Source organism: Podarcis melisellensis (genome assembly GCF_964234715.1).
Source record: "Podarcis melisellensis genome assembly, chromosome: 8".
NCBI classification, from domain to species: Eukaryota; Metazoa; Chordata; class Lepidosauria; order Squamata; family Lacertidae; genus Podarcis; species Podarcis melisellensis.
In genome coordinates this window covers 58670424-58687572 of record NC_138540.1, presented here as the reverse complement: position 1 = coordinate 58687572, position 17149 = coordinate 58670424, and the positions used below count along the sequence as shown (strand labels likewise).

At 46.2% G+C, this 17149-nt stretch overlaps 1 protein-coding gene and 1 long non-coding RNA gene across 17 annotated transcripts in view; one reads left to right on the top strand and one right to left on the bottom strand.

The window, feature by feature from the left end:
• The window catches only part of MACF1 (microtubule actin crosslinking factor 1), a 287679-nt gene that overhangs the window by 1830 nt on the left and 268700 nt on the right, over window positions 1–17149 (bottom strand). For 9 of the 16 annotated variants that reach the window (XM_081922848.1, XM_081922836.1, XM_081922837.1 and 6 more), the window contains 12 exons: window positions 16459–16647; window positions 15164–15281; window positions 14239–14402; window positions 12307–12469; window positions 11807–11961; window positions 10650–10724; window positions 9869–9886; window positions 6839–6956; window positions 6188–6256; window positions 3489–3700; window positions 2798–2908; window positions 806–929 (listed from right to left, as the gene is read on the bottom strand). In XM_081922848.1, the coding sequence (XP_081778974.1) occupies window positions 806–929; window positions 2798–2908; window positions 3489–3700; window positions 6188–6256; window positions 6839–6956; window positions 9869–9886; window positions 10650–10724; window positions 11807–11961; window positions 12307–12469; window positions 14239–14402; window positions 15164–15281; window positions 16459–16647 (1516 nt within the window). The remainder of the gene's footprint in view (window positions 1–805; window positions 930–2797; window positions 2909–3488; window positions 3701–6187; window positions 6257–6838; window positions 6957–9868; window positions 9887–10649; window positions 10725–11806; window positions 11962–12306; window positions 12470–14238; window positions 14403–15163; window positions 15282–16458; window positions 16648–17149) is intronic. The other 7 variants (XM_081922840.1, XM_081922838.1, XM_081922842.1 and 4 more) reach the window with 5 other exon arrangements.
• Window positions 3547–6198, top strand: LOC309376497. The gene is made up of 3 exons (XR_014171215.1): window positions 3547–3683; window positions 5679–5717; window positions 6069–6198. It is a non-coding gene; the product is annotated as an uncharacterized lncRNA (long non-coding RNA).

The window sequence follows — 17149 nt, the reverse complement described above, 5'->3', positions numbered from 1 at the left end:
GCCCCTGTCTTGTTTTCCAACTAGGTGCCACCTTCCCTTTAGACATCCTCTGTGCGTGCTGGAATGGTGGCTCTCACAGCCACAAGAAGTTGATGCCTGAGCAGTCAGGCCCTCCCCACAACATAGCTGAACCTATTTCAGTGTACTACTCTCTATAGAGATACCCCTTGCTCTGGAACTGCCTCGCAGCCAGTGGGGGAGACAGTCAAACTGGCTGATGTTGCTGTATCATCATCGGTGCTTCATTCCACTTTGTGACCAGGCGGGGTCATGTGTGGGCTTCTTGGAGGAATCACTGAAGCATAGGGGTTTGACTTGCTATTAATTTCTCAACTAAAAGCTCCTGCATATCCCATATATATTTCTACTCAGAAGTTCCACCGAGTGCAATAGGGCTTATGCACAGCTATGTGGGGGCAGGGTTGTGGGCTAAAATAATAAAACTTTGCATAAATGGAATTGGCTATAGTGAAAGTGTGCTGAACGTCCAGTTGGCGCCACCTGCAATAGCTCTGACCCGTTGACTGGTGCACACAGAGAAATGGCCATGCTCCCAAGAGCCCAGAAAACCAGCTGCAAGTACACTTGAGGCTTACAAGGGCAGAGTGAAGACTGTTAGCAGCAGGAGCCCCCAGCCTGCCCCCACTGGAAGTAAGCCTCATCAGGGAGGCTGGAATTACTCAAAGAAGAGTAGTTGTTTCCCACAACCAAAGGAAGCCCTGAAGTGATTTACAAAACAAAGAATGAAAAGGCAATACATGCAGCATACAAGCAGGGACTGTGTCACTTCCAGAAAGGCACTTACCAGCCCGACTAGTTTTGGCACCTGAAGACACTGGTGAGGAGCTGTTACTGGTGTCGCCAGCGAGAGAAGTCCGGCTGGAGTGGAAAGTGGGTCGCTTCAGCTTGCTGCTTGAAGAGGGAACGACCTTGGGAGAAAGAGACGTTTATCTCAACAGTAATCATTTGCTTCCTAAACAGGTACTGGTTGAGAAGATCCCTGCACTCCAGCAGCCAGACTGCAGCCCCCACTGCATCTTAAAGGTCAACAAGGAATGAAGGAGCATCAAGCCCTGCTGTCCCCTCCCCATGAATCACAGAGGGGCTCAACAGTTGTTAAACAAGAACCCAGAAAGACTGAATTGTGGCTGCTGTAGCCAAGAAGTCCCATGTGGGAACTTCTGTGGACATCCAGCTCTTCACCTGCCCATTTTGCTTTCTGCTAATGGACACGAACACATTTACATGGCTGCCTGCCCACCCACCCCATGTTCCTCATGACCTTTAAGGTGCTGCAGGCCAAGAAGAGAAGCTGACAGACAAGACACACCAAGAAGGCCATTCTCTGCTATTAGTCCTCTTTACCATCCAGCGCTGGATGGCAGGCTCATTAATTGGACCCCTGTCCTTGCCGTCTCTAAAAAGGGCAGAAAAGAAGCTCCTGAGCACTTGAGCATGAGCAGCAAGAAGGCACCTTGGGTGAGGTTTAGTCCAAGTCATCACACCCCTGTCTAGAAAGAGCAGGGGATCCACTTGGCCCTGAACAGCTCTACTTGTGCCCCATGGAAGAAGCAGGACAGAGAGCAGCTCGGAACTGGAGTGGGCGGGATCCTGCTCATTTTGGACACCACAGCTGCAGCTCCCATCAACCTCTTTAAAGCAGGTGCAGAGCAGGATGCCAGCTACTATTTCAGTGGGAGGAAAAACTGGAGGAAAAAGCATCCTCCCAACTCACTCCAGTTTCCAAGCACTAGATGTGAAGAGGGAGTCCATTGCTGGTGCACCAACTGTCTCTGCCTTTCTAGTGGAGCAAAGCAGGGAAATGCTTAATCTAAAGCACATGCTTTGCACATGCAGAAGGTCCCGGGTCCAGTCCCCAACAGCGGCTCCAGGTAGGCCTGGGAAAGACTCCTGCCAGAGACTCTGGAGAGCTGCTGCCAGCCTGTGTTGACAACACTGGGCTAGATGGACTCAGGCAGCACCCTATGTTCCGAAAACAGCTTCACCAACTTGTTGCCTTCCAAACATTTTGGAGTATGACTCTGATCACCAGGACAGTGTGTCATCTAAGACATCTGGAGGGCACCCAGTTGGAGAAAAGCAAACTGAAGCAACAATCATTTCAGGTCTGAGCAACTTATATGGACAGCAAGCCGGCAGCCCATCATTAATACCATCCCCATTCCTCCTGTTTGGCTGGGACTTACATTCCCATGACTGTAAGAACTGCCCTGGTGGGAGGGAGGGAGGGAAAAGGATGTCCATCTAACCCAGCCTCCTACCTCCAAAAGCAGCCAGGCAGATGTTTCTAAGAAGCTTCTCCCTTCCAACATTCTCACCTGTGTTGTATGTGGGATGACAAATTGAGGGGTTTCTGTACAGGCACAGGCACTGATTTTCAAAGTGTTAACTCGGCTGTTTTATTCATAAGTCCTGACTTTTAAGTGATATCCTCCTCTATCATATCTCTTTCATTTAATGTTCTAAAACAGCCCAAAACTTGAAACATTTTCTCACTTTGAACTCCTGGGAAAATGTTTGTTCTTTCAACACAAACTGGTTGCAAACTGTGTGTTAATGTTCTGTTGGTTTTGAAAGAGTATTTTGAAGAACAAATCTTTTTGTCTTGAAGAAACCAGAGTTAGAAGCCCCATGAGCAACACAGCAGCAGCCCTAGCATGGAAAGAGGTGTTATCAAGCACTGTTATAACAAGGAAAGCATTAAGAGAGGGGAAAAGGAAGCCAAGGGGGCTCCTCTTTTTGCAACAGGGACTGGCCCATGTAAGCCATACTCTACCTCAGAAGCAGACAGGTGGAGGTCAGCATTATCGTAGCCCCTCAAAGGGGTACCTGCCTTGCTGTTTACCAACCAGGGTTTGTCATAACTGCGAGTGAAGTGATGCGGAGTCTGTGAAATGGAAAATCCAAAGAGAAATTGAGGGAGAGGGAGGGAAGGGAGTGAAAGGAAAGGAGGGATGGGGCGGGGAGGGAGGTGTACAGGATGGAAGGAAAATAAAAACAGAAAAGTAAATAAACCCTAAAATAAAATAAAAAAACAAACCCAACAGGTAATGAAAGGAAACATACAAAATGGGCGACGAGATGAGAGTTACATAAGTAGGGGTTGTGCTCTGTGCCCACTGCCAACGTGGCCATCTCACCCAGGCCAAGCGTCGGGGAGAAAAACTCTCAGGATCACAGAAGCCAGGAAAACAAACCAGGGATGGCCCCAAAATTAAAATGAGACACAAACAGACAAGTGTAATTTGGGGGAGGGGAGGGGAGGGGAAGAGGAACTCCGCCATTTCACTCTACCCACCTGGATGTGACAGCATTTCATTGTCATCGTGAGCAGAAATAAATGTTTGAGTGACCCTGAAAGTTCTGTCCTCTGTGGACAGGCCCCACTGGACACTCAGAGGCCTGTACCTGTCCTGGAGCAACTGAGTGACAGAAGCCATTTTTAATGGTTAAAGAAGCCCTCTCACCTTTGTCCCGCTTGCAGGTGTGGCTGGGGAGGAGGGCATCGAAGTGCAGCTGTGGTTGCTCTGGCTGGCGCTCGAGCTGGACCGCGTTGGGGAGGCTGCCCGAGAAGAGGGCTTTGACCTGCGCCCCCTGGACCGGAATGGCGCCATTCCCTGAGAAGCTCCCTCTGGGAGAATGAATTTCTCTCGAAGTTCAAGGTTAGTTCTTCCTCGAGCTGTAGGAAAGGAACCACCATAAAACATGAAGAAAAACAAGCCAAAGAAACCAGAGTCTGAAATATAAACAGATGGCAAAGCCAGGCAAAGCCAGATGCTTCTGACTCCCTGGTGCAGGCTTGCTGGGGTGTGCTTTGGATTCTTTCCTCCTTTAATTTTCTGTGAGACAGACCCCTTGCTCTTCTCACTTTGCCACACCAGCAGCAGCTTAAAAGTCTCAAGATAGAGAGGAAAAGTCTTCCTAGGAGGGGAAAGATCTAGGAGCATTCTGTAGCTCATATAGAAGCCCCCACCACAAACATCATTCAGAGCAGTGGTGTTTCAGCCTGCACCAGGGCAAGTCCACACACTTTTGAAGGGTCTCAGATATGCAACCTCTAAGCACGTATAGACAGCGCCCGTCTCGTCTATACCACCAATGCCATCTATTACTCACGTCCTTCTGTACAATCTGCTTTACAGGCTAGTGAAGGATCCTCTGGAGTGGGGGGAGTCTCCTTTACCCAGTCTCAGTTCAGCACCAAAGAATTCTGGAATAGCTCAGTCAGCAGAACATGAGACTCTTAATCTCAAGGTCGTGGCTTCAAGCCCCAGACTGAGCAAAAGATTCCTGCATTGCGGGGGTGAATAGATGACCCTTGGGTTCCTTCCCAACTACAATTCTATGACCCCCCCCCCCAGCTGTGGGAAGCTTGCTGACCCAAAGCAGAGCTTTCTCAGCTGCTGGCACAGCATACTTAGCTAAGTTTATGAGGCAAGAGGTCTGGGAAACAAAGTGTCGTCCAAAGTGCTCTCAATTCATTTTCACTTGATTCTCAAGAAATGGAAGGAAATAAACCTGACTTAAAATTTGCAACCAGGATACAGGAACATAGGAAGCTGCTGTATACTGTGTCAGATCATTGATCCCCATAGCTTAGCATTGCGTACACTGACTGGCAGCGGCTCTCCAGAATTTCTGGAAGGAGTCTCTTCCAGCCCTACCTGGAGATGCCATCAGGAACTTAACCTGGGACCACCTGCAGGCAGAGCAGTTGCTCTCCCACTGAGTTACACCCCTTCCCCAATTTTCAGTTTCCTTCCTCTGCAATTATACCACCTGCTTCATAGCAAAACAGCGGGCATATTCTTCAGTTTTACAGGAAAAACAGCAACAAACCTAACAAACAGATACACACAGCAAGGAGCAGTTTTGTTAATTGAGCAAGACACCATGCATAAAGCCTTGCCAGGCAGAAAAAGGGGCAGCTGGAGATTTCACACATTAACTACCCCAAGACAAGCAATTGCAGCTGCCAAGGGGACTTCCAGAGAGGGGCTTAGCTTGCAAACGAGCTATTGAGATACCGCAAGTGGGTTGTTGGTAACTGGGTTTATATATATATTTATCAGATTTCCCCCAGTAAGATCAAATTCAGAGTTGGTACAAGCTGGCCATTTGATGCCAACAACGTTGTGTGGACTCTGTAAAACACTTGCATGCATCAGGAGTGCTGATTCCATGATAAACCCCCATCTGGAAGCACCCCTAGGATTGCGTCAGAACAATCTGCGGACGCCTAGCAGGAGTGCTCAAGAGCAGCACCAGGAACGGAAGAATCAGCAGTACCAAGAGGCAATCAAGAAACAAATCCTAGAGAAGCTTTCTTGAACCCTAGACCCTCAGATGCTTTGAACTACAACTCCCATCAGCCGCATCTTTCATAGTGCATGCTAGCTGGGAATGATGAGTGTTATAGTGCAAAACATCTGGAAAGCACTGACTGACGAAGACTATCCCAGATGTTTTACAACATGGCAGCATGCAGCCACATTCAGACAAACTATCATGGGAGGGAAGGGGGAAATGGCCACCCAACAGCCGCAGGCCAGAAGGAATTACCTGTCTTCAAAGAAGGGGGCCCAGACTGCAGGCTGGAGGGTTGGGTGGGTAGCCATTCCCTCACAAGCCTCTAACATCAGCCTTTTGTCTTCCAGAACACCATATTTACTTACAGGCAATTTCCAGGAGAAAAGGTAAATGATATAATAGAAAAGGGGAGGAATTTTTTTTGGGATTGAGGGAGATGCAGAAAAGGCAAGAAAGGAAGCTAGTCTGGTGTTGAACCAGGGCCCAAATCCCTGCTCCTCACTTGGGGCAAGCTGCTCTTGCTCAGCTGAACCCATCAAGGCTGCTGCGAGCATAAGCAGGTGCAGAGGATACATGTTGCAACCCTTGGGAAAAAGTGAATGGTGATTTCAGGGCCAATGTGACAGACAGGAACAAGATGAGGCAGGGGCTGTGAAGCCTACTCAACTTGCAGCTTTCAGCCCCCCAAAAAGGTCTTTGTCTGTCTCTCTGCCCCCACCCCATGCCCTTCACTACAGCAAAGTACTATTCTGGACCAGAGGGGATGATGGGGAAGATCAAGGCATGTTAGAGAAGCAAAGCCATTCCCAACAAGTGGAGGAGTAGTAGTGCGAGGAAGCCAAGAAAAACCGCCAACCTATCGGAGACTGACTGGCAATCGAAGAGCTGGAATCAGAGCGTTTTATTTTACTTCCCGGGTGGTGAACTAGAATAAAGAAAATACATATATACAAAGAAAAGATAGAGCAGGAAAAACAAACAGCAGTGGGGGTCAAAGAGGAGGAGGAGGAGGAGGAAAAAGGCAAGGAGAAGTCTCTTACACGCTGGCTGGCATGCAGGGCAGCCATTTTAGAGGAAAAATGGAAAGGGTACGAGAAGAGAGCTCAGCCCACAGATGTGAAGAGGTGGGAGGGAGGGTGGGGGCTCTGATGGATTCTACTTCTCCCCCCCCCAACATGTGAGTGCTACATAGGAAGTCCTAGTCAAGTACTTATTGGTACTTATGCTGACATTCAGGATGGACTAGGGTCTGCCCAAGATATCATGGAGTTTGTAACAGAGAACCTCACTGGCACTTCTCTCCCACTCATCAACACAGGTCACCCTCCTCAAGAAGTCCTTGGCTAGGCTGATCTTTTGACTGACCTCAAGAAGACTTCCTGCTGGGCTGGGCTGGGCTCCATGGGTGGTCCTGGCCCACTCACTTTTAATGGCAGACACCTCACAGCCTTACACTGGGGGAGGTTAAGAGCCCCATGTTTGTTAAGAATCACTCTCCATTTCTTACCTCTGCAAGGATCGTTCTTCACTAAAAACTCATCCAGGGCCATCCATCCTCCACCAACGCGAACCATGACTGTGCTACGCAGGATACGGACCAGCCGCAGTTGCTGCGAATCGCCAAACTGTGGAGGGAGCAGCAGAGGGGGAAATGGTTTAGATGAGCACCCACAAAATAGCCCAAAAGACACCTTGCAATTAAAAAAGAAAGGTGGGAGCACAGGAGAGGGACTGCAGCAGGATGGGCTTTGACACTGGGGCCTCTCTCCTTAACCTACTAGCTGCTTTTAAGAAATATATATATTTTAATGTCTAAATGGGTTTATTATGGATGTTTATATTTTAAATGTTTGTATAACTGGTTTTCATGCTTTGTAAACCACTTAGAAGTCTATAAGTGGTATATGAATAAATAATGGTGATGATGATGATGTTAATAAAACCAGAGTGGATCCATTTTAATGCACTGCTAATTATAACTAAATGAAAATGAAGGCGGTGCACCCTTGTTTGCTGGAGCTACCTCAGCTCAGTGGCAGGGCACCTGTTCTGTGCTCAAAAGACCCCATAGCTCATTCCTGGAAGCATTTCAGGTTAAAATGAATCAGCCAAGCAGTAGGTGATGGGAAAGGCCTTTTCTATCTTCCTGCCAGAGACTGCCCTGGAGATCATCGGCTAGACACTTGCTATGGACCAGGCTATGCTATGGATCAGGCAGACCAAAGAGGACTCAGGGTGAGGTAGTGCCCAGAAATAACTCCTCTGCAGTGTTTGCACATCTATTGTGCTCCCTTAAAGGCTTGCCCATTTGTCTCTGGGCCAACTGTAACCATTGTGTTATGCGGAAGATGAAATAAAGCCAGAACTTCAAACTTTTGAGCAATTTCCCAACAAAGGACTTGGGGGGTGTTGTTTGGAGCATGGTTCGAATTCAGCCACATGCCAGTCTTGATACAGTTCATTTCTGGAGAGAGGACAACTGGAATTCACATGAAATTCAGTAATGGAATCCCACCAATCACTCTCATCAAAAAGGAGAGAAGCCCTTCACCAGATCTGAAGACCCATAAAATTCATGGTACATGACATCCCCACCACCACGCAGAAAAGTTAATTGCAGCAGCCAGAGATTTGCAAACCTGCAAAGTGGTAGCCTTAAGGATCAGAAATACATTTACTGAAATGACCACCAGCAGTATGACATCTCCACAATTTGAAGCCTTGACCAATGGACCAAACAGTATGTCCTGCCTCACTAGAAATCTGCTCTGCAAAGATCAGCATCCATAATGCAAACTGGAAATGCCAAGTGCTATATGAATCTTTTTCACTGCCCTTAATTGTCATCACCCTCATGGTAAAGTAGGTCATATTTTACAGGTGAGGAATTTCTCATTTCTACATTACAAAGTGAGGGAAGGTAACTACAATCAGCTGCATGGACCTTCTCTCTGTTTTTGGCTCACCATCTGATTTTCTGAACAAGCAAGACTTTAACTGTGCTCTTTCCTACCAGTTCAAGGAAATTCAAGTCCTTTTTATAACGTTAGGCTTTGAGGGCTCATTTGAAGTAAAAACAGTCCACCCTGTCCAGCAAAATTAAGGCACTGAAGACATTAGTTTCCTACCATATTATCAACAGAGGGGCAGAAGGTATCTCACAAAACAAGTTTAAAATGTATTCTCTGCATTGCTGAAACTCCCTCTGGAGTTATGATTTGGCTAAAAATTATGCAGGAGGAAATGAGAAGCATTTTTTTCATTTTATCTTCTTGAAGCCTCGAGTTATTTGACACGATCCATGCAGATGGCTTGAAGCTTTAGTGCTAATTATGGAAGGAAATTATCCAAATGGATTCAGCGCTTGCATTCCAAAAGCGGTGGAAAATTAATTGGAAGGCATCCAGATACTGGTATACAGAATACATTGCAAGAATTTCAACTCTGTGAAAGAGGCACAGAAGTTACACCTCCTGGAAGAACCAAGAGAACTAGGTATCCTGCTGGTATCTTGCTCTGATGTTACAGTGGAAGGACCAAACTTGTGAGGAGCTGCAAGAAAAATGTGTCTTCTTGCCTCAAGTATATTAGAAATCTGAAGGTACACAATGGAAATGATAATTAGCTCAATGAGCTTGCTATTCACATGCCTCAGGGGTATGGATTTGCATGCACAGTATGTTCTGCTCTATGTGCCCTTGGTCAGTTCTGGATATTTTATTTTGGTGGTTAACAGCGTAGCCGCAGTTGCAAGTGATTGAAAATATCCATCAATCCCCCACCAGCAAAGTCATGTGGCAGGTTCTGAAATCATAGGATTATGTAGTGCTCAGCTCCAATGGGAATCCTTTCTCTACATCTCTCAGATATGTGGGACTATGGCTGAGCTTACAGAATCAAACTGTGATTGTGCTCTAATACATCTTATGGCTGAACAATGGGCTTCAGAGACTGGTTCAAGGGCTACAGCCTGGTTCAAGTTAAGCCAATTTGACTTAGCCAGTTTTGAGGCATTCAGTCCTGCCTGCACAGTTTTCCAGCTTAGTTGCACAAGAAGTCAAATATGAGTTATTTTAAAGCAGACTTTGCCAATATGGTGCTCTTCAGATGGTTTGGGATGAAACTCTCATCAGTCCCAACTAGCACAATCGGGGTTGATTGGAGTCACAGTCCAAACCATCAGGAGGGTACAAAGTTGGCGAAGGCTGCTTCACTACCAAGAGTTTCAATTTTCTAAAAAAGTGTCTGGCACACAAAACACATGAAAGTTCCTCTGTGAGTGCCCATGTGTGTGTCTGTCACTATGGGTGCATTTGCACATTTGTAGTGTTTCTTCCATTCCATTCCTTGATCATTATGTCACTGTATACCAGAATCTTGGCAGTTAATACAGACAAGCTCTTACCACAGCATCCACACCAGCACAACCACCCATAGCAATGAAAATATCAGTTTGTAAAGGGACAACACATGCGATTCTTTTAAGGGAAACAATCTATAAAAGGATGTAGAGACAGCATTGCAAGGCACACTGTACCTGGTTGCCGAGGAAGAACTACAAAGGAGAAGAAAGTACAAATGAAAGAGAGAGAAGAGGGAGGGAGGGAGAGAGAGAGAGGGAACAAAAAACATTGAGCAGCATTAACAGAGCATCACTATGAAAAATGTCTTGTTAACCACAAGTACCACTGATGTGTATACTCAACATTACTCAGCATGCTAAATGTCACATTTTGGTACTTCCCTTTTATACATATTTATATTAACAAAGCAAGCCAAAGATCTTGTACACTTTAAAAATGTGACAAGGGCCAGTGCTGGTTATTTTACATACTCCGCTCTTGTGCTAAATTCAGGGCAAACTCAAGACATTTTGCCAACCCAAGTGATAATTATAACCCCCACTTTGTTCCTTAAAAATGCAGCCACCAAGAAGTGGCTGCTCAGATTGTTTGCACCTCAGCTAAAATTGCACGCAGTTCAGGCATGTGGGGAAGCTAAGCTAGATGGCTCTATTGCCAGTGGAAGACTCTGAGAACTTGAGACAAAAACAGAAGCAGCACAGAAGTTGCCCATGAGCATTTTCAGAAGGACTATGTTGAAAACTCAGAGGAACACACAGGGCTGGAAAGTAAAACAGGAAAAAGGAAACACTTCCTGCCCCCCCCCCCGTCAATCATGGAGTTCCCTGCCACAAAATGAAATGGGGGTCCATAATGAAATTAGAGAACTTTTTTTAACCCTTTACAATGAAACCATCAGGCTGCCAGAGGACCCCCCCCCAACTGTCAATGCAAGCAAAGCCCCCTTCAGCTTACCCGGTATTTGTTCTCGCCAATCTGCTCCACTTGGAATCTCTTTGCGCATTTACACTGAGCCACCTGCCTGGTCACCTGTTGAGTAGAAAGAAAAGAAGAGATTCCATTAGGCTAAACTACAGGAAAGCTCTCCAACTGGTTTGAAAGGTTTTTGTTTTTACTTTAAGACAGTCCCTACTGAAAAACCACAAAGGGAAAAAGGTGGGCAATATTGTCCCAATTTATCTTCATCACAACCCTGTGAGGATAGGAAAATTAGTGGTGACTGGACTATGGCTGTTTTGGTGAGCTTCATGGTTGAATCGGAGGGATTTTAACCCAAGACCCCAGTGGAACAAGTCTGAGGGTCTACTTATTGCACCACACTACCTTCCCCAGATAAGATTCAAAATCCCGTTCTACTATATATTTATTTTAAATATTTATATCCCTCCTGTCATCACAAATGATCTCGGTGGGTTGCAAGAAGTTAAAATACAACAAACCAATAAAATACAATTAACACCATGAAAACAACTTCCACTGTTTTTTATAGCAACTCTCTGGAACTCTGCAGCTACATATGTAAAATTTAGAAGGCCTGGAGGAGGAGGAGGAAGGTCTCCAGCTGGCCTAGGAATTTAACAAAGGTTGGCACCAGCTGAACTTTAGAGCAGAGGGAGTTCCACACCTGGATGTTACTGCATTGGCAAAGTCTCTCACTTCTTTACTCAAGTTCTCACTCTCATGAATTTTGATTCCTTGACTTTTTACATGCAAAAGAGATGTGACAGCCCTGAGCAAATGAAGGCTGGCACTTGTGACTATTATGATTATTCTCATGGCACTATCCATGCATGTGGTGCTTTGTAAAGTATGAGAAAACAGGTCCCTTTCTCAAGGTGCCTACAAGCTAGAAAATAAGTAACAAGGGAGGATAGCAGGAGAAAAATGTGGGGCTATTGAATTAGGGCATGGAGACCAGGTAGTGGTTTTGCCAAAGGCTTTCTGGAAGAGGTGGGCTTTAAAGGGAGGGGGCAGGAAGATTAAGCAGGCATCCTTCCACAACTTACACAGCACCAACTGCATCCTAGGTTCTTGCAGAGCAGTGTGAGATTGAAACAGCTTAACTATCCCCATAGCTCCTGGATACCTGCTTCCTTATCAAAATGTCTTACCTCATCCTCAATTTTGTCTGCATCTGTTGTTGGCCGATAAGCATCTTTGTTAGGGTGCAGAGCAGCTACAAACTCATAATAGTCAATGTAACCATCCCCATCACGGTCAAAGATGTCAGCTACCGCAGTCATCTCCAATTTAGTAGTGGGGAATTCTGAATGGGAGAGAACAGATGGAAACACCATTACCGATCCCAAATGCAAGATTTGTCAGACATCTTTGATAGGCAGTGACTGGACTAAGGTCACCTAGTGAGCTTTACAGCTGAGTGGGGATTTGAACCCTGGTCTCCCAGTTCCTAGTCTGACACTCTTAACCACTATTATTTTTATTACAGTTTTTACACTATACTGCACCACAATAGCTCTTCTTGCAGGCAGGGTTGTTTGCTTGACAGTAAGAAGGAATTGCTTCCTGCTTCTCAATCTGGGAAAAAAACTAAGTCTGCAGGTAAAGGCAGCTGAAAGTGTTTTAAGTATTAAAAGAGGTAGGGGCTTACTGGATGCCAGGATGCCATCAATGAACTCCTGCCGGGTGATTTTCCCATCTTGGTCTTTGTCAATCCGCCGGAAGAAGTCCATCACACGTGACTTCTTGTGGTTCATCCAGCGCATGTACTTCTTCCGCCATACATCAAAGTCAAAGTTTGCAAACTCTTTCAACTGGAGAAGGGAAGAGGAAAGGCTGTTTCACATCTCACTTGGAAAGATGATCCACAAATATTTACATCTCCTAAGATGCAGGAGGCAACAACACAGCTCTCTCTTCTCTCAAAGTGTAGGATTTGCCTGGTTTGACACTAAACTCACCAAAATAAGTAAGGGGTACAGGAGGGCTGTGGCATTTAGCCCTGGCCCTTCACGTCTTTGGGGTGAATGTCTCGTGGGAGAAGCCATCTAATGGCTTCCTGTGCAACTGAGAATCCTGTTTTACCAGGGCTCTTAATTGTGCACCAAGGGCAAGGGACCAAGAGCAATTGCATGGATTTGGGGTGGGCTAAAAGTATGCCCTGCCAGTTCCCATCCATCTGTGTTTTTTCTTCTTCGTCTTTTAGTGAGTAATGCCTGAACAGGGCTATGGAGGACTGGAAAAGTTGGACCTGGTTCCCCAAAAGCAGCGTGGTTGGGAGGAAAGCAGTCAAGATACAAATTCCACACTTGCCCCTTTGCCCTGCTCTCCATTTAGGGCACTGCTGCTGTTGTACAGACTTCTTTGCATTACCTGTTTTGCCTCAGTGGTTTTACCTTTGCTAATTATCTAGCTGGTATTGTCAAATTGTAAATGTCTGTGAACTCATATATGAATAGAGAGGCACAGAAATCATAATTATTATTATAGTGGCATAGAATAAATTAAAAACCAGTAATTTTTTTAGCTTACACAAGGCAAAACAATCATGGTTTTAACCTTTAAAGCCCTATACGGCCTAGGACCCTCGTACCTACGGGGCCGCCTCTCCTGGTATACCCCACAGAGAAACTTACGGTCTTCAAATAAAAACATCTTGAAGGTCCCAGGCCACAGAGAAGTTAGGCTGGCCTCAACTAGAGCCAGGGCTTTTTCGGCTGTGGCTCCGACCTGGTGGAACACTCTGTCACAAGAGACTAGGGCCCTGCGGGACTTGACATCTTTCTGCAGGGCCTGCAAGACAGAGCTGTTCCGCCAGGCCTTTGGCCAGGGCACAGCCTGACTACCTCCCTCGGCAATCTTCGCGGAGCTCTGGCCCAATGGTGGCCAGTGGCTTGAATTTAATTAATTTTATAATGAATGATTTTAGAGTGTTGTTTGTGCTGTACTTTTGTACTGTTTTATTGTTGTTAGCCGCCCTGAGCCCGGCTTGGGCTGGGGAGGGCGGGATATAAATAAAAATTATTATTATTATTATTATTATTATGAAGTGGTTTAGTTGCTAGACTACTAAGATATTGCTCTCTTTTTTAGGGGGCAGGGATAGGTGAGGCCCCTGCCTAGGCTTCCTCACCCCAACAAGCACACCCCACAGCACCAAGAGGGAAACAGGAAATGTGGAGAAGACTTGCAGACCCTGAAAAGCAGCCTTAAAGCAGGGCCAATTTGGGAAAGGAAATGAGAAGGCAGTTTGCCTTCCCCTGCTCCAGCCTCACTGCACTCACCTCCTTTCCCCAAGGGAGATGGAAAGGCTATATACAAGCTTCCACCCACTGACTTTCCTTTGAAGGGAGAGTGAGGTGCACCATCAAGAAAACCAGGAAGCTACAGTTCCTGTAGCTGGAAACTGGTAGGAGCGCCTTCGTTTTGCTCCCAACAGGAAGAGAGCTCTGTACAGAATCCCTGGAAGCCGGGCCTTGGGGAGAACTGCTACACCATCATGACCCAGCTTCTCTCAGCTGGGGCTTTGCTTTCCGTGCTGGGAAGGGGTTCCCTGTGCACATGAAAAAGGGAAAGTGGTTACCTCTTCCAGCCGATCCAGGGCATCGTTGAGCTTGCGTTGCCGCTCAAGTGCCAGCAACCACACCTGTTGCCAGCGGGCCGAAAGCTGGTTGATGCGCGGGTTCTTTGCTTCCGACTGGGAGAGAATTGGCATTGGGGGTGGGGCTGTCTGGTTCAGGGATTTTCCTGAGAGGATAAAAAGACAGGGACAGGGAGGAAACATAGCAGAAATTGAGCAAAGCGAAGGGGCGTAATGAAAAAATTATGGGGAAGGGGCACAGGAAGAAAGGCAGGAGCTAAATGCTGAGCTTTCCGTCTGCAGATGAAACTGGAAACTTCACTAAGATCTTATCAACTCACAGGAACCCTGCAGTCTGCATGGGGCGTTTGAAGACAGGGACAGGTAGCAGGTTTCCTGACAAGGGCTGTGTTTCCTTGGGGGCCACATGCTGACTGTGGGCAGGGCTAAAGCCAGCGGTAGGCGGAGCCACCTCTCTTTCTCTCTACCCCCCCCCCCCGCTGCTCTCTCACGCCTCTTCCCCTCTCTTCCTACCCTGCCCAGCAGGCTGCTGGGACAGACTCCTGAGGCCTGAAATGATTGCTTGCCAAGGACTTATGAAACTAGGCCAAAGGCTGCCCCTCCTGGTCCAAGGAGGTGCAGAAAGTCACCCCAAGCTTGCATCTGAGCCAAGGCACATCAGAGCTACAGCCCAGACTTTTGTTTTAAAGACCTGTCTCAGCCATGGAATATGTAGTAGTAGCATCAGTAATTATCATAATAAAAGTAATAATCATAATGCCGATGATGATGGGAGTGTTCCTAAGCACATATACAGTACTTATTTCTTGATCAAAGCCTAGTTCAAGATGCTTTTTATTAGTGTTTAAAGCCCTAAATGAATCAGGCCCCAAATATTTAAAATTTGCCCAAAGGGTTGCCAACATACTATTGCTTCGGGATTTCTCAATGAAAGGTCCATGAGCCGGCTCCGTGGCTTTCCTCTTGTATGTTTTTGTGACGCGATCCACATCTGGCTGCTTTCGGGTCATTACTTCCATAAAGGACTGGAAAAAGCAGTAGGAAGGATGATTAGAGGTAGAAGAAGAGTGCAGCATTTTGTTACTATGCAACTAAATGTTGTCCTTTTGCTAATGTAAGCAGTCCTATCCCCAAACAACTCAAAGCACCTTTGACTGATTAACACCTGATACCCTTTTAAATTTGTTGTGGGAGGGGGGATTATTGGTTTGTTTTTGCTCTTATTTTTGTTATGCAGTTTGTGTTTTTTATATTGTATTTTCTATTTTATTGTATCTTTATGTTGTGAATTGCCCTGAGATCTACAGATGAAAGGCCATACACAAGTACATGATACAGAAATATTTATCACATTTATATTATTTCCTATTTAACCCTACAACAACCCTGTGAGGTAGGTTAGGCTACCCGAGTGGGGATTTGAACCATCGTCTCTCAGGCCCTAGCCCAAACACTCTAACCACTACACCAGATTGGCTCTTGTTCTTATTCAGTCTCCTCTTTAGATAGTAACATTTCACCAGCCGTTGCCCATGTACCTTCAAGATATCTTTGCCACCATAGGGGTTAGGAACTTAGTACTTCACTCTCAAAATTAAGCACCAAATTCTCAGGAACACAAATCTTGCATCTAATGCCACATTGTTTTTTCTTGCATGGCACTGCTAAATCAGTCTTCCCTCCAGCTGTTTTGGACTGCAACTCCCATCAACCCCAGCCAACGTGGCCGTTTTGAACTACAACTTTCATCAGCCTCAACCAGCACAGCTGCTGGGAGTCCAAAACATCTGCACCAGCAGGTTAGGGAAAGCTCCTCTGCACCAAGGCTGGGGCTGATGGGAGCTGTAGTCTGAAGGGCTGGGCATCAGGTTCAGAAAGCCTGTGCTAGATATATATATAGCCCACTAGGTGTCAAAAGAAAAGAGGGTGAGCCAGGATTGGGGTTGGGGGCACCAGCCAGAGTGCCTCTAAGCAGTAGGAGCTGAAGGGGATGACAATGACCCTCCATTCTGATCTAAGCTTACAGGCACATGGAGTCCTACTCCATTGCAAAACCAAAGCAGTGCAAGCTCACACACAGCTAGGAAGAATGAAGTCAGGCGCTTTGTTTCACTTTAAAGCCACTGTGAACAACTTTCTCAAACACACAGCATGCTCTTTTCTGGAAGGTGGCAAAGAGGGAGCCAACCAGGGCAGGGTTACCTGGTGCTCTGCAATGAGGGCTTTGACCTGGTCAATGTTCTGCGGCATTGGCTCTTGGTCCCTCTGAATCAGCGTTGTCTCAGCCCACTGAATCCATGCCAGGAGCTCCTCCAGCAGCTCTGCATTGGCCACCAGCTCCGAGAGGGCTGCTTCAAGCCGCTGCTGGTGTTGCTTTGCCCATGTGAGAACCTGGCAGAGGAGAAAAGCAGAAAGGGTAGTTGGCAGCAAATGAGAGGTATCTCTGCAGGGAGAGAAGGCAGTGGAGTGGAGTGGTATGTCTTTCTGGGTTACTCACATGCCCCTTCCCTTGCCTAAGCATCTTCTTCACTTTTGCATTCCCCTCCTCTAGCTCACCTGGATCTTGTGTTTTACCCTGCAAGCTCTACAACCTACTAACACTACAAACTTAGGGCACCAAGAGCGAACTAGTACTAATGGTGCCAATGATAAAATAGGCTAGAATCTAGATTAAGGGAGAAGACTTAAAATGTTTTAAGCTGAAGATGGAGGGAGTATACAGAAAAAATATTAAGGGTATGCTGTGTGTTCTTACGTGATTATATTATGTTTATTCACAAGCTATTCCAAAAAGGTTCATTCAAAAAGTGGAGTAATTTTTTTCCATTTAAATAAATAAAAAGCTCTTGCTTGTTCCAAAAATAAAATCAAAACAAAAGCACCTCTACCTAAG